Below are 25,691 nucleotides of genomic sequence, written 5' to 3'. Positions count from 1 at the left end.
GTTTTCAAATTTTAAAAAAAAATATATGGAAGAAAACGGTGTGCTTAACTGGCACTGGATTTGCTGAGTGACCAATCTCCTTGGCAGAGAAAATAAAGCTATGACATAATCATTTAAATATAAGTGGCTGATGCTACTCTAGCAGTTCATTGTTTTTCTTCCAGGTGTTGATGGTAAAGAAATCCTCAACTTAAGTGTGAGTCTTGATGACAGTAACCATGCTGTTTTCTTGGCAATGACATGGAAGATATTTAATACTGCAGATTTGATTTCCCAAACTAGTTAAGAGTCATGGAAATCCACACAATCCCCATCCCAATATTAACTAGGCCCAACTTTGCATAGATCAGCCCAGATCAGTTAACTGTCGCCACTTACCAAGTCCAAAAAATATGAAATGTTACATGAATCTGCATTTCACTGATCAGAAGCTGGTGGACACAGATGAATGGGAATAGCATACTCTCCTGCAACCATGCCACTAAGATACTTTCCCATGGTGTTAATGAAATCAGAGGAAGTAGTAGAATTTAAATGAGCATGCCAAGAAGAAGAAGAAATGCACTGGATACAAAAAGCAAAGGAGAATTAATGGGGTAGGAACACAACAAACCCAGAATGTTAAAAAGGAGAGTTGAGGATATGAGACAGAGGGATGGACAGGCATTCAAGACTCAAAAGGCAGTTTAGAGAGATATGTGGGAAAAGTGAAGGACAAAGGTGGCTGCTTTGCACTGGATCTTTCTTGGCAACCCAGTTGTTTTGAGCCAAGTTTCCTAGTGATCTTCTCTACCAGATGTTTGAAAGGCTTACTCAAGAGATCTTACTGCCTGAGCCAAGATGAAGACTTGGACTTCCAGAGGGAAGGTGATGATCTGGAAGGGGACTGACTTGGAAGCAGGATCCTGCACTGACCTGAAGGCAGCAGGTTAGTTTAGCTTACATGGTCCACACAGTTGTGTATTCCCACCCTCCACTGCTACTTGCACACTGCCCTGCTGAAACAGATACTGTAGTGCAGAAACAGTGGTACCCATGTGCATCATAGAGGCCAAGCTCTCTTTTGTACACCATGCACCTAATGGTGTATTGGGCTGCCTCTGTGCCTCTTTGCCCATTTGGGGAAAGTGGAGTTGCTTCAAGAAAAGAAAGGAATTTGGCCAAAGAGTTAGACAGTTTTCATCAGCACAAAGCAAGGCCCCCAAGGGCTCTTGCATCCAGGCCATCATCACCCAGGCCTTGGTGTCTAAAGACCCAGCCATAGGTTGCTCTTTTCAAAGCCAAGAAATCTAGGAAGCCAGAAGAGAAAACAGATGCGAAAAAGATGAATGGAAGAGCAAATGTCAATTAGGAATAGCATCCAGTGCCAAGTGGGAGACTTATGCAGACAAATACACAATTTCTCACAGTGAGAAAATAGATCAAGTTTTGAAAATGTTTTATTGAAGCATCTGGTTCATTCAATTAAAAGGTTATAGGCTAAAAATATGGACAGAGAAGGATAATATTTGTATTTTATACAAACAGGTTTTTTTCTGAAGGCGAGGTGAATGGTTGCTAAGCAATTAAGGGGAAAAAAAAACTTAGACAAAACTGGGCACCAAATGAAAACGAGAGAAATAGAGAGCTGTTTGTCAGGAGCTAGTCCATGAGGAACCCATTATAATCACAAAAGGAAAGTTTGGAAGATGAAATCCATATTGGAGTATTCCTGCGAATATTATTTGTTGATGTGAAAGGGAGGTATAAATTAAAAAGCAATTAAAAACATATGCCACTGAAATGAATGGGTAATTAAGAGCCACACTTCCATGGTTGCTACACAAGAAAAATAATCTCATGAACGCATCATATAAGATCCAACTGATAATTCTAGGAGATTTTGTTCAACCCGGTTTTATATAGATTCTGTATGTTCACAAAGCTATGCTGCACAAATAATAAGATAATCATGCCTGGAGGTGCCTTGACATGAATTTATTATGAATTTAAAGAAAAGAAGACCCAAAGGGGTATTTATGATCAGAAGCAAAAACAGGATTCTATAACTGACTATTTCTGCACCTTCAGGATAAGGCTAAGTTGGTATCCTCTCAATGATCATTTAAATATAAGTGGCTGATGCTACTCTACTAAAATGTTTGCATTTCATTTTCAATATGGGAAATTACTTTGCAATGCACATTTTCCCAACATAAAAATGATATATTGCCCCTCTGACTGTGAAATGAACTTACAAAGAAGATCCACATACTTGTACTCAGCATTCAGAGGTGTGGGTGTATCTCAAAAAAAGAGGAAATGTTTAGACTGCAAAAGAACCAAATAAATGGGAATAATTCAAAACTGCCTAGACATTTCCAATTTCCGTGGAGCTAGAAAGACTGATGCGAATAAACACCAGAAGAAACCTAAAGCACAGGCCACAGATATCTTTGAATTAGAAGAAGTAGTTGAATGGAATAAAGCATTTTAGACTGGATTCAGCAAAATAAGCAGGATAGTGGCAGCTGATTGTAACAAGAAGAGCATGAAGGAGGAAGATATAAGACAGATGGAATAGTTGCGCTTCAACTTCTCTTTCACTTTCCTAGAGTCTTGCCTAAAAAACAGCACCACAATGAAGTTTTTGTGAGCAAAAAAACAGTCCATGTGAAATTTCTTTCCATAAACAAGATTGTTGTGCCCTGGGATTGAAAATATTACTCTTTTCTAATGGAAGTTATAATTGGCATCTCACTAAAAGAGCAAGGAATGGGAAATAATTTTTCCAGAAATGATCCCAGCATCTCTTGATCATCAAGACCAGCAACTTTCCACTTCAAGTGAAAAAAAAAAATTCTAGAATGAGCCATACCACAAAACTGTAGAACATCTATAAATGAAATACTGATTGTTCATCCTATTTCTAGATAAAAAATAATCCTGTTTCTAGATTATGCTCACATTTTCCAATGTATCCATATCCATAAGTAAGATTACACTGCCTGGTTAGATTTATCTTGTGCAAATTAAAACAAAAGTTAATTTGAAAACCTGCACGTTCTCTTGTGTGAAAGATCTTTGAAAATCAAATCAAATAAAGACTGCATTGGTATTAGTTGAGGCTTGCATAAACTGAAAAAAATGTGGAATTAAAGCGTTTGTCAGTTTGAGAAGAGCTGAACACCCAGGGGATTTTTAAGGAATATAGATTTTAACAATCAAACTCACATCCTCCTTCAAAAGGCTGTTGTGAAACAACTATCCATTTCAATCAAGTTTTCACAGAGGTCAAAACCTCAGGAATACTCTTTCTACTACAGCATCCTTGACAAAGGGCACCCCTTATTTAAAAACAAATGCTATTTATGTTGCACTAAGGATTGTGGGCAAATGAATATGTCTTTCTGCCAAAGAGTGTATTTGTTGCAGTTCTGCGTTTCCCCCTTAGAGGCATTTGTGACTCCTCAATGACACTTGTTGGACACTAAAATATGTTTCAAGGACTGTCCACCTCTACTAGTAAATGGTCCACATAAAGCATATGAATGCATGTTCTTTTCTTTTTTCCACTTTCACTGAAAAGCCTTGAAGTGATGTTCCTCAAGGAAGTGCACCATCTCCCTTGATGTGGGAAAAGCTCTTGAAGCATCACAGGGAGAGCAGATTAATCCTTCCAGGCATTAGCTGGACATCTAAGGCCTATCCAAGAGAGAGCATGCCACGTTCCCTCTGATATCTGCCTGTCTGTCTGACTGTCTGTCTTTTTTGTCCTTTTCTTTTCATCCAAGAAGAGGGAACACACCAATAAGGCTGTTATGAGGTGATGGGCTTGATAAATCAGATTCCATGCTGTGCCAATTAGCAGCCTACTCCAATGAACTTCACACCACTTTGAATGAGACAAAGAAAGTTGCACAATGTGCCTTCAACATGTGGCATCTCAAAATTGACTTGACTACAACAGCAATGAAAAAAAACCACACTTCTCTCTCTCTCTCTCTCACCCACACTCACATTAAATTGGCATTTGAGGGAAACAAAACAATCAGATCAAATTTAGGAAAAGATATTGCATGGCCAATATTATCGTAATGGAAACGAAGTGTGACTGCCATGTCATTGCCCACTCTGATCTAGAAAGCTTTCTTTAGCCAAGATTTTAAAGTAATTGCAGTGGCAATCTAAAATACTTTGTAATTATCCCATTAAATCCACCCTGTAATGGTGGACTGTTGTACAAAATCTTAAAAGGCTGTTTAAACCCAGAAACTGCATAAATGCCCAACCTTTGAATGGTTAAGTACGTGATACTCCCTCTAAAACTGCTGGCTGTGGCCAGCCTTCTTTGTTGCCTGACTTCATCTGCAGCCCTGAAAAGCCAGGAGCTATTTCAAGCATACATTCAAAATAGGCTAAGTATTTAGAGATCAGACATTTCACATTAAATTTCCCCATGTTCAAGCCATTTGATAAGTACATTAAAAAAAGAAAGGAGAAGGAAAGCAGATTAGCCAAAAAAATAAAAATAAAAAATGAACCGCACTCTGGAAAATAATCCTCTAAATTATTAAATTTTGGACACGGGTTGGGTTTTGTGTGCACTAATACATAAATATAGAGAACTAATAAGTGTCATAATCACTGCAAGCCTTGGGCACAGAGGCTTCAGTAATACAAAACTGATTACTGGACAGCCTTCTAGGCTTGCTGGTTTGACCCTGGCTCACGTGAAAGCTAAACTTCATTTGTTAGGCATGGTTAACTTTCTGGTTCATTAATAAGGGACGACTGATCTGCCATAGCAGATCATACCCTCCTTGCAAAAACCGCTCAGCTTCCCAGGATGCGAACATCTGGAACTGGGCGGGTACAGAACAAAGGGCTGAGCAGCGGACCGAAGCGCCACATCTGGTGGGTCTTCCCCCAATGGAGGCCAGTGGAGCCGAGCCCTGTCCAAGGTGCTGAAGCCTCTCAGCCGCCCGCTTCTCATTTTTCGCTGTACACGCCGAGCTGCCACCTTTCTCCGCCCGCCCGCCTCGGTCGGTCACCACCCAGTTTGGAGGGGCCGGATCATCACCGGGGCCGCGCCGCGCATCGGGCGGATCCGCAACAGGTTTGGGGCTGGAAAAGAGCCGCCTTCCCCTTCGCCTTCTCTCCCCGGGAATCACCTCCTCCCAGGCACACATCCACCCCACCATTCAAGGCACTGCAAAGGGGCTGATCCGCGGTGGGTCCGCGGTGGGGGCTTCGGCTTCTCCTGAAGGGGGCATCGCCAGGAGCTCCCCGGCCGGGCCCAGCTCTGCCCCCGCGGCCTGCGCGCAACCGGGACTCTCGTACCGGCTCCAAAAGGGTCCGCGCGAGCGAGCAGCCGCCTCCCCTCCTTGCAGCCCCTGGAAGCCGCAGCAGCAGAGCCGGGCTCTGCGAGGCAGAGGCAACCTGGCCGCGGCGGTCTCTTCCTCTCCAGGCAGAGACAGGCTCCCTCGCCAGCTGAGCCCGCCCCTCCCTCTAAAAAAAATCCTTTTGTTAGCAGCAAATTGCAAGGACGGGCTGCACCGAGAAGGGGGCGGCGGTGGTCCATAGCCGGCGGCGCAGAAGGCCGGGGGGAGAGGGGGGGGGGTCTTGGCACCGGCCCTCACCGCAAGGCCCGAGAGAAGCGCCAACTCACCGTCCCGGTCGCAGAGCTGAATCGCCTCCAGGCTGAGGTTCTTGAGGACATCCTCGCAGGGGCTGGCCGGGCTGCTCCGGGGATGATCCAGGCGAGGCACTTCCATCCTCCCGACTGGTCGCCTTCCTGGGCTGGGCTGGACTGGCTGGCCACGGGCGCGGGTCTCGCCCCCTCCCTCGGAGCTGCGGGCGAGCAGCGGGGGGCCAGGAGGGTGGGAGAGGGCGCCCTCTGCGACAACCTGGCTGCGCTCCTGCCTCTGCCCCGACTGGCTGGGAACTGCGCGGTGCAGCAGAGGCGCGCGCGCTCCCTCCCGCCGTCCCTCCCCGGGGCTGGCTGGCTGGCAGCGGGCGGGGATTAGAGGACGGGAGGAGCGACGGGCTGGCGAGCCCTTGCGCTGGCGCGGGAAGGGAGGAGCAGGAGGAGGAGGAGGAGGAGGAGGAAGGCACCGATGCTGCTCACCTCGCTCCGCAGGAAGGAGCTCGCCGTTAGCAGTGACGCCACCACAGCTCTAGATGCAGACCAGCGCCTGCTCCCCCACCCCTTCACCGGCCGTGCAAGGTCCTGTTGAGCCCCTGAAGCCCCCCTCCTCTCGCCCCCCCGTTGGTTACGTAAGGCTTGACCCACGGCCGCGGGAACGCTGCCATTTTGGGCTGCGGCGATCCTACCGACCGCTGAAAGGCAGGTAGAGGCTCTCTCCAGGCCGAATTTTTGCTGCCCTCCCCCCACCCACCAAAGCGTCTCTCCAGACCCTTTCAGTCTGGATCCGCTTTCATGTTTTGGATCATGAAAATTTGGATTTGGTGCTGAGCTTGCCCCCGGAGACCCTGCGCGTTTCAAGAAATTGCCCCGGTCTTTGGACTCTCAAGTTCATTATCTCCAGCCTATCTCCTGCAAGTGTCTGTGCACCGGGGCTTCCAGGCACGCTCAAACCCCCTTTCTCAGTGAAAGTGGAGCTGGGCCTGAAATCCAAGGTCTGGGCAAACCGTGAGAAAAACTAGTGACACCAACTGCAGGATGAAGTTCCTTCTTCGTCTTCCTTTCAGCTCCTGGGCAGAGTGAGTTAGTTCCTTGGGGGCAGCTCAGAATTCCACAGTTGTCCAGCTGGGAAGTTGAGAGGTTCAACTTGGCTGGTGGCCCACATTATAACTATCTTTAGGAGGCTGGAGGCATCAGTCCAGGAAGTTAGTAAATCATGCCCTCCTTGAGATTTCCCACCACAGTTTACTGTAGTAGGCTGGCTCTACCCAATGACTTGCCAGCATTTTAACCTTGTACACAATACATTCATTCACCCAGTTAATTTTCTTAGAATACTGAATAACAGAGTTGGAAGGGACCTTGGAGGTCTTCTAGTCCAACCCTCGGCTCAAGCAGGAGACCCTAAACCGTTTCAGATAAGCAGCTGTCCAGTCTCTTCTTAAAAGCTTCCACAACTTCTAAAGCCAAGCCGTTAGAACATATACTGTATATTATATGTTCTAATATACATATCATAATATATCATCCCATCTTGTTTTAGAATCTTGAGTTAGTACCCCACAAGCATCTATACGGACTGAAAGAAGAGTGTGTTAATTCTGAATTGAATCTGAATTTGTATTGTTTGCTAAAATCATTTAAGAAACAAGGAAGTAGGAATCCAGCCTCATATCCTGAATTTTAATGTTTTAATAACTTCTCCATTTCAGAAAATATAATTTGTCATATTTTTAAAATACATCAGCTAAATAATATTTCCAAAATATTTATAATCCACTTATCTACCTTCTTGGGCTATCTTTTAGATCAGCCAAGCCCAGCTGTTCCTTTAGAAACATAGTTTTCTTTTGCATCTGTCTGTCTGTCTAGCTGAAGACATCTGTCTGTCTGTCTAGCTATCCAGCTATCCGACAGCTATCCATTCATCTGCTGTCTGTTTGTCTGTCTATCATCTAATTAACTATCATTCATCTATCTATCTATCTATCTATCTATCTATCTATCTATCTATCTATCCATCTATCTATCTAATCTACCCACCTACCTACCTACCTTACCAACAACTGTCTGTCTGCCTGTCTATTTAGCGATCATCTATCTAATCATCTGTAATTTAGCTCTTGAAGTAAGATAGCCTATTCTAATGTTTTGCTTTCCACAAGCATCACTTTTCTCCTTCACTTAAAACAATGGACCTAAAAAAGTAGACCTAATTCTTTGCAGCTTCATCTTTCCTGTGGCACAGACATTGTCTATTTTTTTTCTCCACATAGATGCGTTTTTATCTATCTCAATTGATCATTAGAGTCTATGCTGGTATTAATTGGTCATCTAATAAAGTCAGGTAGAGCTCCACACCTCACAGAAGTAAGGCCTGCTAAATTCAAATGGGCTTATTTCCAATTTAACTATAGCTAAAATAATCCTTTAGTTTAATAGGATTTTGTACTGAACAGATATTTGCAGGACTTCAGTGTCTGTCCTTGAAGGACAAGTCATTGTAAAATGTGTAAAAACATAACAAAGCAGATCGGTTTTCTTGCTCAGAACATAGATTTGAAATTTGGGGTCCTTGGTGCTCTCTCAGTTTGGTTGTTTTCTTGCAGACCTTTCTGCAACGTTTCTTGCTGATCTTGAAACCAAGGACCTCTCATTTCAATCCTGAGCTATATATATTCTTTATTAATATTATTGTACATCATATATTATTAACATATGGAATCAATTTATGGTGTAATCCTATACAGATCAGTTAAAAAAGAAGAGATTACAAGAGAATTCAATGGGATTTATACCCAGGTAAATATGTATGTGGATGTAAAAATAAGAATAAAGATGTCCTCCTGTTTGGATGGATTCCTAATATATTTCATCCATGTAGTTTTCTTCAAAAGCTGAGAAAATGGTTTGTCTCTTCCATTCCTCCTCCTTCTCCTTTCCTCCCCTAATCTCCCAGTTTCACCTATAGCTTGGGATTCTCAGGTTAACATCCCCATTCAAAAACTAGCAAAGGAAGTACTGTGTTTCCCCCAAAATAAGGCCGGGTCTTATATTAATTTTTGCTCCAAAAGATGCATTATGACTTATTTTCCGGCCAGGTCTTATTTTGGGGGAAATACAGTACTAAACACCTCTGTCTGCTGATGATCATAACTGGGGCTTATTTTGGGGGCAGGGCTTATATTATGAACATCCTGCAAAATCATGCTAGGGCTTATTTTCCAGTTGGGTCTTATTTTCAGGAAAACAGGGTACTATACAACTAGCAAAACCCTCCTTCACACCTCTTAGTTTCCAAAATCAACCAGTCAATAATTGAATCAGATTATTGAGTGGTGACTTTTCTAATGGAATCAGATATTCTAGTGGTGACTTTTCAAGCTACTCTCTGATATTTTCTATCTGAAAAAATTCAGGGTCTTATAGTATGTAAGATCTTTCCTGTAATTTCCCATAAAACATATCCAGGAAGCCAAAAAAATGACCCCAGGATTCCCAGGGATGGAATGATGTTAATCTGGTATCTTCCTAACAGTTCCAATGCCCACAGAAATGACCATCAGGAAGCAAGAGTGATACTCAACGGTGTTTTGGACAAGCTATTTCCATCTCCTCACATCAATGTTTTCAGAACTGCCTAGATGAATCTTCGTGAAAAATGCATCAAATCCAGAACTGAAAACCAGAGAAATAAGATGTCAGATGATTATCTATAATGCTTACAAGCACAAATGAATCCATGAATCTGAAGAAATGTCAAAGACAATGATGATGGGAAAGCTAAGGAAGAATAAAACTAAGAAAATCCCACACAAAAAAATTAAGAACATACTCGAGAACATAAACATAAACTACCATGACAGATGCATTACTATGCAAATCATATGAATATAGATTTGACTGGAATTTGCATATCTTAATATATTGCATTACAAAACAGGAGGTGTGCAAGCAGCAGAATACGTTTGCAAGGAAAGGTTGTGTGGATTCTTATATTCTTTTGTGGACAATGCATCTCTGGTTTGAAAGCTACTTTTTTATGGCTTGCATTGAAGAAAAGTGATCATAGAATTCTTAGAGTAATTACAAGGACAAAAGAGCACAAATAAAGAGTGATCACTAAAAACATAAATAGATATTCATCCACGATCCTGACAATATTTTAGTCTTCTCCCAATTAAAAATCAATACATGCAGATCAAAGATAACTGATTCTAAAATGCAGCTCTATGGATTTGTGGATGACAACAATATGGAGCATTTTCACCTTTGGTTCCAGGTTTAAATACTGATGAGAGCTCAGTTGTACTAACCACCAGCTGAATTGTAGACACCACCAAAATGAGTTGGTTTTGATCCATTTTCTAGCAAAGAGCAATTAATTTCCAATAGATATATTTGGCATCTTTCACTAGCAATTCTTCCCTTAGGAGTGGAACCAGTGTGGTGTTTTGTAAATCTTGTTTTCTAAGTCGATCATTTGATCTTGCACATTATTTGTCAGTTGCTGTTTTTAATTCTTGTAGTATTACATGAAATTAACTGAATAAAGGAAAAGGCAGTGTACAGAAACATTATTACAAGGAAGAAATGCCAGGGAAAGCCTAACAATTATCATAATTCCTTCCGTCGCGACCTGAAGACTTGGCTGTTCAAACAAATAGGCTGACTCTGATTCCGGGTTTTATTATTTATTATTAATTAGTTATTTGGTTTAAAATGGGATTTTATTGTACTTGTTTCTTAACTTGAGTCCTTCGGGAGAATGGCGGCATATAAATACATGTAATAAATAAATAAATAAATAATTCAAAAGTTAAATGGTAAAATCTAAGATGGCGGTCGTGTCTCCTTGATGCTGGAAATATATCAACTATGAGGTGGACTTTCTTGAAGGAAGAGAGAGTCCTAGCTAAGACAGAATAACAGAGTAACAGAATTGGAAGGCCACCTAGTCTAACCTCCTGCTCAATCAGAGATTCTACATCAATGCAGACAAAAGACTGTCTAGTCTTTTCTTAAAAGCCTCAGTGTTGGAGCACCTACAACTTCTAAAGGCCAGCTGTTCCACTGGTTGATTGTTTTCACTATCAGGAAATTTCTCCTTAGTTCCAGGTTACTTTTCTTCTTAATTAGTTTCCATCCATTGCTTCTTGTCTTGTTTTCCAGTTTTGTCTTGGAACTACCCATAAAATTATCCGAGGGAGGACCTAATTAAATGACCTCCATCTTCTGGACCAAGTTTTGAAAGGATAGTGTTGATTTTGAAAGGACATTTTGCTTTTTTTACACATTTGTGTTATGGTGATTAAAAAACAATTCACACAGATTAAAATGGCTGATTCTAAAATGCATCTCTCTGGATTAGTGGATGCCAATCAGAGGAACATATTTGTAAATGGTCAAGCAGAAACAAGTAGACCAACATTTCTGGCCTTTAAAGCAGAACTGATTTCTATAGTATAAATCTGCACAGTGGAATGTAGTTCATGCCTCCCTTTTTATTCTAATCGATGTATTAATTAATAATAATATTAGGTAATTATATAATATAACCAACACATGCTTTTTCCACATGGTGGTCAGGTGTACAGTCATGGTCTACAATTATTAGTCACCAGCCATCAAGCATTATTAAACAAGTACTCAAGCCATTAAAAAGCTTGCAGGTATTTTATTTGGCCCAATGCAATAAAGCTCCAACATAAAAACAGTTTTTTTTTTTTAAAAAAAATAATAATATTAGGGCCAGTACTTTTTTAGCTTCAAGATAATCCTTCCCTTAGATACCTTTTTCATTATATTTCTGAGGTCAATAAAATGAGAAAATAGAGGGGAAAATTCCTATTGTTTTGGTTTGTTTGTTTTCAAAGGCCCAGGGAGCTCAGGGTTCACCAGAGGTCATGCTATTTTCCAGGGTGCATGTGCAGGATTGGAAAACTGGGCTAATCCTGTGTTCAGGCGAGATAAAATAAGTGTGTTGGTCTTGTCAATGGATGCTAGCAGAAACAGTAATTCCAGAGGAAAACAGAAATATGGAATGTTATTCAAGAGTCCTGAGCAATTATGTTACACCCAAGCAATAATCAAAAACGTTCAGTCATTATTCGTAATTTAAAAAACCCGAATATAAAATGTAATACTCTTTCATGTGGATACTCTCTAAAACAGTTTAATGTTATGACTTCCAATGGACAGAAATTAGAAGGAAGAAATCTGTGTAATTCTGTGTCTGCAGACTCTCTTTCATTTGCTAACAATCTGGGCTAATTAAAATCCCGAGGTCTTCACAGATGACCGATCAGTTTTGGATACGTAAATCCCATGGATTTTAATAGGACTTAACACATAGCATCCTTAATTCCTTGTCTTCTTGGTTGTAGGATTGTATTTTCCAAGCATTCGAGATGCCAGACCTATGGACTTGTTATGCTGGAATCAGGGGTGAAATGCTCCCGGTTTGGACTGGATCGCCCGATCCAGTAGCGATGGAGGCGGGTGGTTCGGAGAACCAGTAGCAAAAATCCCTGCCCCCCTCCCCCATGCCCAGCTGAGCTGCACATCAGAGGCTTTTTCTTTTCTTTTTAATTTTTAAAATTAAAAATCTTTCATTTTTAAAAGCATTTTTTCTACAACCTCTTCGGCCAAAAAAATGCTTTTAAAAGTTAAAAAAAAAAGCCTCTGATGATCGCGCGGCTCAGCTGAAATCATCAAAGGGATCGTCAGCTGATGATCCAAGCTGAGTTGCCTAATCAGCAGAGGCTTTTTTTTCTTTTAAATGCCTCTGACGATGCAAGCTGAGTTGCCTGATTGGCAGAGGCTTTTTTTCTTTTAAATGCCTCTGACGATCCAAGCTGAGTTGCCTAATCAGCAGAGGCTTTTTTTCTTTTAAATGCCTCTGAGGATGCAAGCTGAGTTGCCTGATTGGCAGAGGCTTTTTTTCTTTTAAATGCCTCTGACGATCCAAGCTGAGTTGCCTAATCAGCAGAGGCTTTTTTTCTTTTAAATGCCTCTGAGGATGCAAGCTGAGTTGCCTGATTGGCAGAGGCTTTTTTTCTTTTAAATGCCTCTGACGATCCAAGCTGAGTTGCCTAATCAGCAGAGGCTTTTTTTCTTTTAAATGCCTCTGATGATGCAAGCTGAGTTGCCTGATTGGCAGAGGCTTTTTTTCTTTTAAATGCCTCTGACGATGCAAGCTGAGTTGCCTAATCAGCAGAGGCTTTTTTTCTTTTAAATGCCTCTGATGATGCAAGCTGAGTTGCCTGATTGGCAGAGGCTTTTAAAAGAAACAAAGCCTCTGCCGATCAGGCAACTCAGCTGGGATTGTCAGAGCCTTTTGAAAGCATTTTTTACAACCTCTTTGCCGAAGAGGTTGTAGAAAAAATGGTTTTAAAAGAAAAAAAATTGGCCACACCTACCCAGTCACATTACCCCCACCACCACCAAACCACGCCCACAGAACCAGTAGTAACAAATTTTAGATTTCACCACTGGCTGGAATACAGTTGCTGTGTTTTCAAGAGGTGGGATTTATTATATTAGATTGCTAAGTAGAGAATGGCAGTGTAGGTCTACCCAATTCTTGAGATCTACCAAGCCAAGCTAAGCCATATTTTCAAGTTTCAGGACCTATTACTATTAACAACAGGACAGCAATGCTTGGTTTTATATTTGCAAGTCATACAACATTACAGCTGATAAGGCCTGCTGTAAGAGATCCCTCTTGATCTACTCATGGTTATCAATCAATCAGAATAGACCTGGAAGGACCTTTTAGTCCAATCCCCTGCTCAAGCAGGAGGCCAAGACTGGTTGTCCAGTCTCTTCTTAAAAATCTCCAGTGATGAAGCACCTACAACTTCTGAAGGCAACTGGTTCTACTGGTTAATTGTCCTCACTCTTAGGAAATTTCTCCTTAGTTCTAGGTTGCTTCTCTCCTTAATTAGTTTCCATCCACTGTTTCTTGTCCTGCCTTCTGGTGCTTTGGAGAATAAATTGACCCCCTCTTCTTTGTGGCAGCCCTTCAAATACTGGAATACTGCTATCGTGTCACCCCTAATCTTTCTTTTCTCTAGATTGGCCAAACCCAATTCCTGCAGCCATTCTTGATATGTTTTTGTCTTCAGGCCTTTAATCATCTTAGTTGCTCTTCTTTGCACTTTTTCCAAAGTCTCAACATCTTTTTTGTAATGTGGTGACCAAAACTGGATTCAGTATTCCAGGTGTGGCCTTACTAAGGATTTATATAATGGTACTAATACTTCATGTGATATTGATTCTATGCCTCTAGTTATACAACCCAGGATTGTATTAGCTTTTTTGGCTGCTGCTGCACACTGCTGGTTCATGTTTAAGTGATCGTCCACTAGGACTCCAATGTCCCTCTCACAGTTACTGTTTTTGAGCCAGATTTCGCCTAATCTGTACTTGTACCTTTGGTTTTTCCTACCCAGGTGTGAAACCTTGCTTTTCTCCACATTAAATTTCATGTTGTTGGATAGGGCCCATTGTTCAAGTCTGTCAAGATCTTTTTGGATCCTGAGCTTGTCTTCTGGGGTGTTGGCTATTCTTCCTAGCTTAGTGCCATCTGCAAATTTGATGAGTTCCCCTTCTATTCCCTCATCTAAGTCATTTATGAAGATATTGAAGAGTACTGGGCCTAAGATAGAACCTTGTGGCACCCCACTGCTTACTTCCCTCCATGTAGATGTAGTACCATTAAGGACAACTCATTGAGTATGGTGGTGATTCTGGTCATGTTCACATTTCCAGTCAACTTTTCCACTAGACTTTATATCCAGTACAGTTGCAGACATGAATGTCAGAGTGATATTTCCTGTGCTGGTCCATTCTGTAGGAAGAAAGAAAACCTGCTTTTGGCTATGATCACTTAGTGCTGATGCTTGGAAAATGGGCAAGTTAACAAGGATGCTTTGCAGGTTCTGACGTCTTCACACAAATGATGTCATGAGGCGTATGTGGCTTATACTGACTACCTATGAATTAAACTTGTAGATGCTGAAAGCTCCAATTTGGGTTTCCAACAGTGGGATTCATCCAAGTTGCTACTTTCTGAAAAAATCTGAAAACTCCTTTATGTTGTTACAGCTGAATCTCTATGAACATGAGAAGGGGCTATTCGTTGTTTCCCTACAAACTCCTCACATCCTGGACATAAATTGTTTCAACTTCTACCCTCAGAATGATGCTATAGAGCACTGCACACCAGAACAACTAGACACAAGGACAGTTTTTCCCCGAATGCCATCACTCTGCTTAACAACTAATTCCCACAACAGTGTCAAATAATTTACTAAGACTGCATTACTATTATTCTTCTCTTCCTTACAAGTATCTATCTCTTCCCACTTATTACTATAACCATGTTGCTTGTTATCTTTCAATTATATTGTTTTTATTTGTTTCCTAGCATGATTTGATAGCTTATTAGTAACCTTAACTATCACTAAGTGTTGTATCTTTTTATTCTTGATGAATGTATTTTATTCTCCTTATGTACACTGAGAGCATATACACCAAAGACAAATTCCTTGTGTGTCCAATCACACTTGTCCAATAAAGAATTCTATTCTAACAGCAAACTGCAAATAATATAGGAGTCCTGGTCTGCTGAAGATGGAAGATGTTACTAGAAAGTCTACCACTTCACGGATTGCATGTGAGAGTCTTCGGCAAAATCCAACACAAATCCATTATCAGAGATGATTACAATACATATAATGATGCACAAAGAGATTGCAAAGGCCAGAGCATCTGTTGGGTGAGAAGTGGGCTCTGAGAAGTGTGTCCCTCTGTTAACTTTTTTTGCCTGACATTCTATGGCAAAATGGAACCAGAATTGGCATTAAAAAGAACCACCAAGAGGAAGGCATCCGTAAAATCTATTGGTGTGAAAACTGGGTTGGGCTTGAAGGAGATTTTATATTGCCAGGAGAAAGAAAGGGAACAGATAATAGCTCTGAATGGCAACTATTTTGAAACTGGATGAAAGGCTTGATAAAATAAAGGTGACAACTGTGAAATAAGCAATTAGTCAAGAAAACATAAGTGCACAATTGAAAGAAGAGCGCTTCTAAAAAAAAAAAAACACCCCAAATTAATGACTATGGCAAGTGTTTAAGGAACAAAAGCATTACTCTGGGAGGAATATAATGGTTTAAAGGCATTTATATTAGGTAGTATAGGATGAACAGAAGGGTCGTATTTACATCTGACTAATACGAAGCAGCTTGGTAGGAATATTGCCCTGCTAAAAATAGCTTGATTGAGATGCTGCTGTCAACATATTACACCGAGCTGTTATGACTGGGGAAATGCTTGGAAGCAGGATGGATTCTGAGCCATCCAGAAGACAGGATAGTTCAAGCTCTAATCAAGCTGTGCAAATGCCTTGTGTGAGGCAGGGACTGCTCAGCTGTGATACAGGAACTGTCGAGTGACCTTGGTGCACTTTCCATTTGCCTCTAGGACAGGGATGGAAATAGAAAGGGTGGGAGTGCCAAGGATCTTGTGGAGGCTTTCATTACATACGGAGGGGCAAGTTTTGGATGGTTTAATATGGTTTTTATTTGCTTTCTCAATGTATCACACCATCTATCGAGAAAAAGAAAAGGGGAGGAGAAGGAGAAGGAGAAGGAGAAGGAGAAGGAGAAGGAGAAGGAGAAGGAGAAGGAAAAGAGATGGGGAAGAGAGGAGGAGGAGGAGGAGGAGGAGGAGGAGGAGGAGGAGGAGGAGGAGGAGGAGGAGGAGGAGGAGGAGGAGAAAGCAACCAAACTGGAAAAGAATTTCAAGGCCACTTGGATCTGGAGATGGAAAATAGCAATAGCACTTACTTATATACCTCTAATTAGATTAACAGGGTTGGAAGAGACCTTGTAGGTCATCTAGTCCAACCCCCCACCCAAGCAGGAGACCCTACACCATTTCTGACTTTCCTATCTCAAAATGGTGACACAAGAGATCATGGATGAGTCTCCCACCATCCTTTTATCCAGGACAGAGCTATTTCCTGAACCCTTTCTGTTGTTGGTTGGTGATGATGAAGGTTTTGGATCTTGCATCAAGCAGATGTTTCATCCCAGGATTTAACAGATTAACAGAGTTGGAAGGGACCGTGTAGGTCATCTAGTCCACCCCCCTGCCCAAGCAGCAGACCCTACACCATTTCTGACAAATGGCAGTCCAGTCTCTTCTTGAAAGTCTCCAGTGATGAAGCTCCCACAACTTCCGAAGGCAATTTCTGTTCCACTGGTTGATTGTTCTCACTGTCAGAAAGTTCCTCCTTATTTCTAGGTTGAATCTCTCCTTGGTCAGTTTCCATCTGTTATTCCTTGTCTGGCCTTCGGGTGCCTTGGAAAATAGCTTGATCCTCTCCTCTCTGTGGCAGCCCCTCAAATATTGGAACACTGCTATCCTGTCTCCCCTGGTCCTTCTCTTCACTAGACTAGCCATGCCCAGTTCCTGCAACTGTTCATTGTATGTTTTAGCCTCCAGTCCCTTAATCATTCTGGTTGCTCTTTTCTGCACTCTTTCTAGAGTCTCAACCTTTTTTTTTATAGTGTGGTGACCAAAACTGGATGCAGTATTCTAGGTGTGGTCTTACTGAGGCTTTATAGGGTGGTATTAATACCTTCTTTGATCTTGATTGTATCCCTCTGTTAATGCAATTTAGGATTGCATTGGCTTTTTTGACTGTCGCTGCACACTGCTGGTTCATATCGCAGTGCTTTACAGCCCTCTCTAAATGGTCTACCTATTGACCCCTCATTTTACTGACCTTTGGAAGGATAGAAGGCTGAGTCAATCTTGTGTTGGTGTGAATCAAACTGCTGGCAGTTGGTAGCAATACTGAACTCTAACAACTGCACCACCACAACTCTTTTTACTATGTCTTACTAGAGCATCGTTAGTAGCTGTGGCTTCATTTCTGTACAGAAAATGAATTAATCTGAAGAGTCAAAGGGACTCCTCAATGACAAGGACCATTTAGGTTTGGCTGCAGCAACAAGGTTTTCCCCTTACAGGGACCCCTCCTTCTCTTGCAATGGACACAAGGACTGTTGGCACGAAGGTTCACCATCCCAGCCAAAGTAGCTGGCACAATGGAAGACCACTGCAGTCAGTTGATCATCAGGATCAGTTGATCATTCATTTTGCTTCCTATGTGATCAGAAGCCATATCTGGTTCAGCCCCCAAAGGGCAAGATAGCTCCTCCCTTCAAAAAAATCTCATTGGAATAGAATTAGGGTATAAAACTTAGGGTTTTATTAGGGTATAAAAACTACTAAGATGGATAAAATGAAATTATTTGTAAGACCAAAACCAAATGTAAAAGTAGTACTCACAACCAATTTAATTTAATTGGTTGTGAGTTGGTTGTAAATAATTGAATTGGTTGTAAATAATTGAATTTAACAACTGGTTCTCTGCCTTAATGATCGGCTGGGTGGGTGTTGCCATTGTGGGCATGGCCAGAGGATGTGACAGGCAGCACTTGGCCTCCTGACCCCCCGGGAGCAAAAACGGATTGCAGAGGTGATGCACTGCCTCCCTGCACCCTGTTTTGGGCCTAGAAAACCTCCCTGAAGCCTCCTGGGAGCAAAAACAGGCAATGGGGGGTGCGCTGCACCCCCGCGCCCCGTTTTGGGCCTAGGAGACCTCCCTACCTGGGAACCAAAATGGGGCACGTGGGGACTCCTGGAAGGGGCAGGGTGGGGAGGTGCGGGGCCAGCCAGCAATTTAACTATAGGTTAGCCCGAACCAGCTGAATCCACTGCTCACAACATTAAAACTTTCTGAGCACTGATTCCAAATTTCCTTAGCCTTAGCATTAGATTCCTTAGGAATCTTCACTTGGGGAGAAAAGGGCCTCCATATAATCTGAAAATTTAGAATTCACACTGGATAGTTACTGCGCTCACAACATAAGAAACATTTTTGTTTGTTTATTCCAGATCAGATTAGATGAAACATTTGGCTGTATGCTTTGTAATCTAAATTAGGAAAGAGTTAATATAGCAGCTCAGATAGTATCGGTGCTGTTTCAGACTGATAAGAATTCCCCCGGTGTGTGCAGGGAACTGGAGCAATGAGTGAAAGTGTGGAGAAGTGATACAATTAACACAATATTAAATTTATCCCCATATTTCACATGTGCCAAAATCTTCTTTCACAAGTCTAAGAAAAGAAAGGAAATCTGAAGTCCATAAAAACAGGAAGTAAACAACCACGGGTTGCCTTGAAATTTGAATCTGGTACGCAGAATGAAAGCTGAACTACTACATTTTTTAAGACTGTTTTTGTCCCTTCTTTATTATTTTTATAAATAACTCAAGGCAGAGTACATACTTAATGCTCCTTCCTCCTTCTCTTTTCTTCCCAATAACAACCCTATGAGATGGGTTGGGGAGAGAAGAGGGACTGGCCCAGCCGGCTTTTATGTCTAAGGTGGAACTAGAATCAGAGGTGGTACTCAGCCGGTTTGGTTGAACTGGTAGCGGAAATTTTAACTAGTTTGCCGAACTGGCAAATACCACCTCTGGCTGGCCCCGCCCCCTCCGCCCAGTTGCCGCTCACCCCTGCCCGCCCACCCAGACCATAAAGGGACAGGTCACAGGAGCTGCCTTTTGTGCCAGTTCTGTGGGCGTGGCTTGGTGGGCGTGGCTTGGTGAAGTCATGTGACTGAGTGGGCATGGCCAACTCGATGTCACTCACAGCAAGGTGCCACCCCACCAAGCCATGCCCACCAAGCCATACCCACAGAACCAGTAGTAGAAAAATTTGAATCCCACCACTGACTAGAACTCACCATCTCCTGGTATTGACCCAAAGTCACCCAACCGGCTTTCATGTCTAAGGTGGAACTAGAACTCACTGTCTCCTGGTTTCTAGCTTGGTTGAGGTTAGAAAGTCCTTCCTTCAGACAAACAGAAGATTGTGCCGTGATTCACAGGTTTCACTAAACCACTGTATGGTTTCTTTTTGAGTGTGTGAATCCAGGCATTGTGCATTGCCCAACAAAGCCCAGTTTAGTAGATGTGTGAACCCAAATGTGTGTTGGAGTGAGCACATATTGCATAGGTGCATGTTCTCCAGAGTGTTTGAAACAATGTATGGATCCACACAGTCAGTTGTGACTGCTGGTGATTGCCCTTCTCTTGGGAAAGTTCCAGAAGTGTCTCTTCTTTCCTCGTTTCTACTCTAGTTCTGATGTTTCCAAGCCATCCTCCATCTGAGGACTGAGTAGGGCCAAACTGATAAAATTCTATGATCTGCCCAACTTCATTAGATGTTTCCACAGCTTCCAAATACATAAAGCAATACTAAAATATTGAATTAGATTCAAAGGCTTTCTCAACAGCATGGATGGATTTCACCTCACATCTCATTCATCAAAAGCTCTTTAAAAGAAAGAAAAAACTCCAGATTTGGAATTGGAGTTTTCAATGCTTCTTTGCTACCATCTAGTGAATGTCCTGGGTTTTACTGCTCATGTTGGCATGCCCCACTACTGATCTTTTCCTTGGAGAGAGACCCTCAAAAATATTGGGAAACCTCTAGAACATGGGATGTTATTTATCAGTGCTTTAATTGGTGCTTTTCCCGCTTTACAGACAATTCATCGCTGAAAGCAATTTATGCATAGATTTCTGGATACAGAATTTAATAAGGTTTCCCCGCACAGTGAAGGATTTATTGTCATTTAACCATAACTCCATTAAATAATCTCAAAATATTGCCTAGATCAATATTTTCTGCTGAATTAAATAATCAGTTAAAAATGACTCTTTTAACTGTCTTTTTTTTTTTTTTTTAAGCTTCCATTAATTAGCAGCTCTGGTTATCCATGAAAGTGTTATTTTAAACTTTTAAAGGACAACTTGCATGCTTGCAAAGGGAACAGATGCATTCCTCAGTCTAGCAGATGCGAGATACGAGCCATGGTGTCTGCCATATTACACCAAACAACTACACAACCAGGGTGTTTTTCCCTGAAAGTGTCAAAGCAACATTAGCACCTTTACCCAAGAAGGGGAAAACTCTTTAGAACTGGATTCTACAGTCTTTCATAAATGTTCTCTGTAGTTAAATGTTCCCTTTTCGCATGTCAACAAAAACTGCAAGTGATCACTAAAAAAAGGGGGGATCTAATTGTTATCTATTCAATCCAGGCATGATCCAGTCCAAAGGAAAGTGATTTTAATTTCCACCGATGTGGAAATTAAACCCACATCTATGTTTTAATTCTCCCACAAAATTAGATCCAGGTTGCAAAAATCTGTATAAACATGCAGCTTTCTGGATATCTTTGCTGCCATCTACCGATTGCCAGGATTTCTGCATCCCAGATACGATAACTCTAATTTATATGAAATCAAAGTAACAGTTGTAAAAAGTAATCAGTGCCTTAATTCTATTGTGTAGACATTTACCAAGATAATATGGAAAGATCATCAATACGTTAATTATAATAAAACAATCTTGCTTTGAAAATGCAAACCCACAAATGAAAGGATTTGGAAAAACTAATGAGGTGCAAAATGAATTCCAGATAGTTAATCATTTATTTCTCTTTGCTCAGAAAGTCATTAATATTGATATGTTCATTTATAGCATGGATGTTTACAAAATACAATGCACAGCCACATTTGTAAAAGAGATTTGCCGATTCTGTAAGAGAGGTGGTGCTACACCTAGTTGCTAGCAGGGTGTAGCTCTGATGGGAGAAGGCAGACTTGGTTAGTGCTCCATCATCAACATAATCCATGGGAATTAACAGTTCAAAGGATGATGATTCAGAGAGGAAGAATCAATGAATCTGCAGCAGTTGGAGCAATATGATTACTACTAGCCCATACAAGTAGAGGTTTGATGAATGCTACTATGTTACAGTCACAACTCCCCAGGGATGGGATTCAAAAATTTTAGGAAATGTTTCGCTGCCCAGTTGCTGGGTGGGCGTGGCCATGGTGGGCGTGGCCTACTCAGCCTCCTGCACCACGGTTGGGGGGGGGGGGAGCATTTTCGCCCTTACCAAGCTCCTGAGGCTTTCCTCGAGCCTCTGGGAGGGTGAAAACAGCCTCCCCCGGGCTCCGGAGGCTGGAAACAGGCCCATTTTCGGACTTACGGAACTTGCAGGAGGGCCGTTTTTCACCCTCCCAGAGGCTCCATGAGGGTGCTGCACTTACCTGGCATCCAAAACGGGCCGTGTGGAGACTCCTGGGAAAGGCAGGGTGGGGTGGGCAGGGCCAGCCAGTCCTTGCAACTACCGGTTCGGTGAACCAGATGTAAAATTAGCATCTGGTATGCTTGAACCAGTCCGAACCAGATGAATCCCACCCCTGCAACTTCCTCCCCCTCCAGTTGTTTGACTCTTGTTCATGAGTGGTCCATCCTACAACTAAGGAGGAATTTCCCAAAAGAACCATTAATCAATGGAGTAGTTTGTCTCCCAGAGTTGTGGGTGCTCCATCCCTCAACTGTCCAGGATGCTATAAGTTCTTCTTCCTTAAACAGGGAGTTGGACTACAAGACCTCGAAGATTCCTTCCAGCCCTTTGATTCTCTCCCCTCCCTCCCCCCATCTCCATGATGGCGCAGCAGGCTCAAGGTTGACTCAGCCTTCCATCCTTTCCAGGCAGCGGTGGGTACTACCTACCTTTACTACCGGTTCGCAGTGGGGCCTCGCGTGCGCACTCGCTCGCTTTGCTCCTGCACAGAAGTGTTCTGATGACATCGGGGTCGGTGGGTGGAGCCTCCCACCGGTTTTACTACCGGTTCTATATAACCGGTGTGAACCGGGAGCAACCCACCACTGTTTCCAGGTCAGTAAAATGAGGGGCCAGATTGTTGGGGTCGTATGTAAGCCATTTAGATAGGGCTGTGAAGCACTGTGATGCGGTAAAGAAGTCTGAGTGCTATTGCTATTGTTATCTATTTACAGTCTCGTTCTCTCTCTCCCCCCCATCTATCTATCCATCTCTATCTCTATCTTTCTATTTATCTCTCATCTAAACGTTGTAAGTTCAACCCCCTCCACTAAAACTTCCTCATATCCTGAGACCAATTTAAAGCCTGTGTGTGTGCTTTGATTCGAGATGATTTTTTTTTAAAATTTGATTTATATGCCGCCCTTCTCCGGAGACTCAGGGCGGCTTACAATGTGTTAAGCAATAGCCTTCATTCTTTTGTATATTTATACAACGTCAGCTTATTGCCCCCACAAACTGGGTCCTCAATTTACCTACCTTAGAAAGGATGGAAGGCTGAGTCAACCTTGAGCCTGGTGAAATTCAAACTTACAGTAATTGCAGACAGCTGATGTTAATCACGATGCTATCAGTCTGCTGAGCCACCAGGCCCCCTATTTCGTTTTTGAACCTTTCTGCAACCTTTCTTTGAACCAGGCTTCTGCGAAATGAATATGATGTATCTTTAAAAGCAGTTTGCTCCCTGCTTTAAAAAAAAAGAAAAGTATAATTGCAGTCCTAGGCTAGACAGTCATTTGCAGTTCCTGGCAAGGAAAGATGAGAAAAAGGAAGACAAATCAGCTAAAATTTCTCAGCAAAGTCTGCTAGGGCAGAGAACCCTGAAAATAACCTCTCTTGCCCAGTTTTATTTTCTTAGGCAGAAACCATGCATGTGTGGTCAAAGCATTTTGTAACCCACTGAGGAAGATGAGAGAATTGGGGTGAGAAGGAGAAGACAGATCTGAGTCTATCAACCACAGTGCTCTGCCTATTACTCTTCCGCCCTTCAAGGTAAACATCCTTACCCATCTTCTCTCTACCAGTCTTTCCCATGGCCATCCCACAATGGTTAATCTTTAAGGTGTCAAAGGAAACTCATGTCTTGATTGACTATCTTCATTATTCTTCTGATCCAATCTATGCAACATGTCTTTATTTCACCATAAGGGACCTACTTATCAGAGACTGCATCTAGACTGCAGCATTTCACACCGTAAAAGGGGCTTCCCAAGACAATATAAAACCAAGAATAAAGAATAAATAGGTAAACCTTTGCCCAGAGAGAAGAGCCAGAAGGTAATGGGAAAACGCAGGTCAAAACTCCAGAACTGCATTTTGTATATGGAAGGAAGTTTCTGGAGGAAGACCTCCCCCCACCCCATGACCTTCCCTCTGGTCTGCAGAGGAACAGGTACGAAAACCAGACAAGTTCCAGACGGGGAGAATAGCTTGAAGGCTGCAACAATGGGAACAATCTCTGCTTCTTCAGAAGTAACATGAGCGCTTAAAAAGAACTCACTCATCCCATAGAAATCACAATTCCCCCTTCTTTCAGGAAGCAGCTTGAACAATGGATGAACTGGGATTCAGAGATCATTCACAGGAAGTGCTCTGAAGCAGGGGTCTCCAACCTTGGCAACTTTAAGACTTGTGGACTTCAACTCCCAAAGCTGGCTGAGGAACTCTGGGAGTTGAAGTCCACAAGTCTTAAAGTTGCCAAGGTTGGAGACCCCTGCTCTAAAGCAACACCCTCTCCCAGAACGTCAGCCTGGTCTAATGGGGGCTTTTTGTTTTATGGTTCGTTGCACTTGAGAATATGGCTCAAACACCCAAATCAAATTGTCATGTGGCCAAATGCTAGCACACTCATAGATAAACTTAACAAATCAAACACAAAGGGGCTTATAAACCTAAAAATTAAGCTATAATAATTAAAATAAGATTGCTACTGATGAGAACCAACAGATGAAAGAAAATTGATTTCATTTTGCTTGGTGAAGCCCAGATGCCTACAACACAGGATTGGTGGCCTTCATTGAGAAGATGTTAATTTCCCTGGTTTTTAATATTTCCTGATATTTTTCTACCCCATATTTTTCTACCCCATATTGTCATTTGCCTTCTTTGTTTTTCTATAATTCTTCCTCCAACAATTCTCCTTTATTCTGAGGTCCCCCCCACCCCGTTGCAACTCTTCTTTGCTTTCTTCTTTTCCCCTGGCTATGACCACTTAGAAACCAGTTAAGGTGTAAATGTTCAGCCTTATGAAATAGCCATTTTTGCATATTACCATACTTTGCCCAAGGGTAAAGATCCCTAGGATATGTTCCAAAACTGGAAATTACATTTACCCAATTCCATCCACATTCAGTGACCAAAAATATCTGGGAAGGAAGGAAGGAAGGAAGGAAGGAAGGAAGGAAGGAAGGAAGGAAGGAAGGAAGGAAGGAAGGAAGGAAGGAAAGATTTACACCAACACGGATTTATTTATTCATTTCTTCTGTCACAAATGTCTGTACTTATATAGAAGAAATAAAACAAGGCATCAAGATTTGGAAGAGACTCCTTTTTAGTTTTTAGAAAGAGATTTCTAAAAACTCTCTTTGGTCCTATCCTTAATTTCTTTCTTGATCAACCCAAATGTCACCAAATGATGCAGCCTGCACGACAACAGCAGAGCTTGCAATGAAATGTGGTTGTATGGAGTCATCCAGCCCACCTTAGCAGGTCTTCTCCAAGTATTCCATTCCATTCCTACCCACCTCAAGCTCTCTATTTTTCCACCCCAACAAATCAGCCCTCCGTATTCAGACCTCACCTGCCTGTCCGGGGTCCCCTCCTTGCTGTTGCTTGGTTTTCACAGTGTTTCCTCTCCCGACTTTTGCAAGTGACGAAGTTCTTCCCCAAGTCTTCAACTCTTTCTCCTTGAGTGTGGATGGCATCATTTTGGCAACCTGTGGCTTCTCCCTCAGAGAATAACTTTGCTCCTCACAAAGAGAACGGATGGCATAAACACTGCCTTCCAATCTCTCTTTGTGCCCTTTTCCTTCAGTGCCTGCTCTGGTTGCCAAGTCCTTGGCAATGGCGCCAAATATCGGGGAAGGCTGCAATTCATTAGCGGATCATCTTGCAGCTACGATGCTCCTTTCGTTACTCCGATTTGAGCTTAAAGGGCTTTTTGTTCACTTTTTTTGGGCCCGAGAACTCAGCAGATCTTGTGCCACTGCACACATTGAACCACAGAAGTAGAATACATCATCATGGTTTTTGCTAATGTTTTATGATTTTGTTGG

At 42.2% G+C, this 25,691-nt stretch overlaps 1 protein-coding gene across 2 annotated transcripts in view; it reads right to left on the bottom strand.

The window, feature by feature from the left end:
* Nucleotides 1-25,343, bottom strand: part of PHYHIPL (phytanoyl-CoA 2-hydroxylase interacting protein like) — a 56,890-nt gene extending 31,547 nt beyond the window's left edge. Inside the window, exon 1 of one of the 2 annotated variants that reach the window (XM_070945510.1) lies at nt 25,217-25,343. In XM_070945510.1, the coding sequence (XP_070801611.1) occupies nt 25,217-25,343 (127 nt within the window). Of the gene's footprint in view, nt 1-5,650; nt 5,757-25,216 lie in introns of those variants that run through there. The other variant, XM_070945512.1, reaches the window with a different exon arrangement.
* Nucleotides 25,344-25,691: the final 348 nt, after the last annotated feature.

Source organism: Pituophis catenifer, unplaced genomic scaffold (genome assembly GCF_029215685.1).
Source record: "Pituophis catenifer annectens isolate HBS135680 unplaced genomic scaffold, rPitCat1.0.hap2 SCAF_6, whole genome shotgun sequence".
Lineage (NCBI taxonomy): Eukaryota > Metazoa > Chordata > Lepidosauria > Squamata > Colubridae > Pituophis > Pituophis catenifer.
Note: the sequence above shows the minus strand (reverse complement) of the source record. Positions and strands in the feature narration are given on the sequence as shown.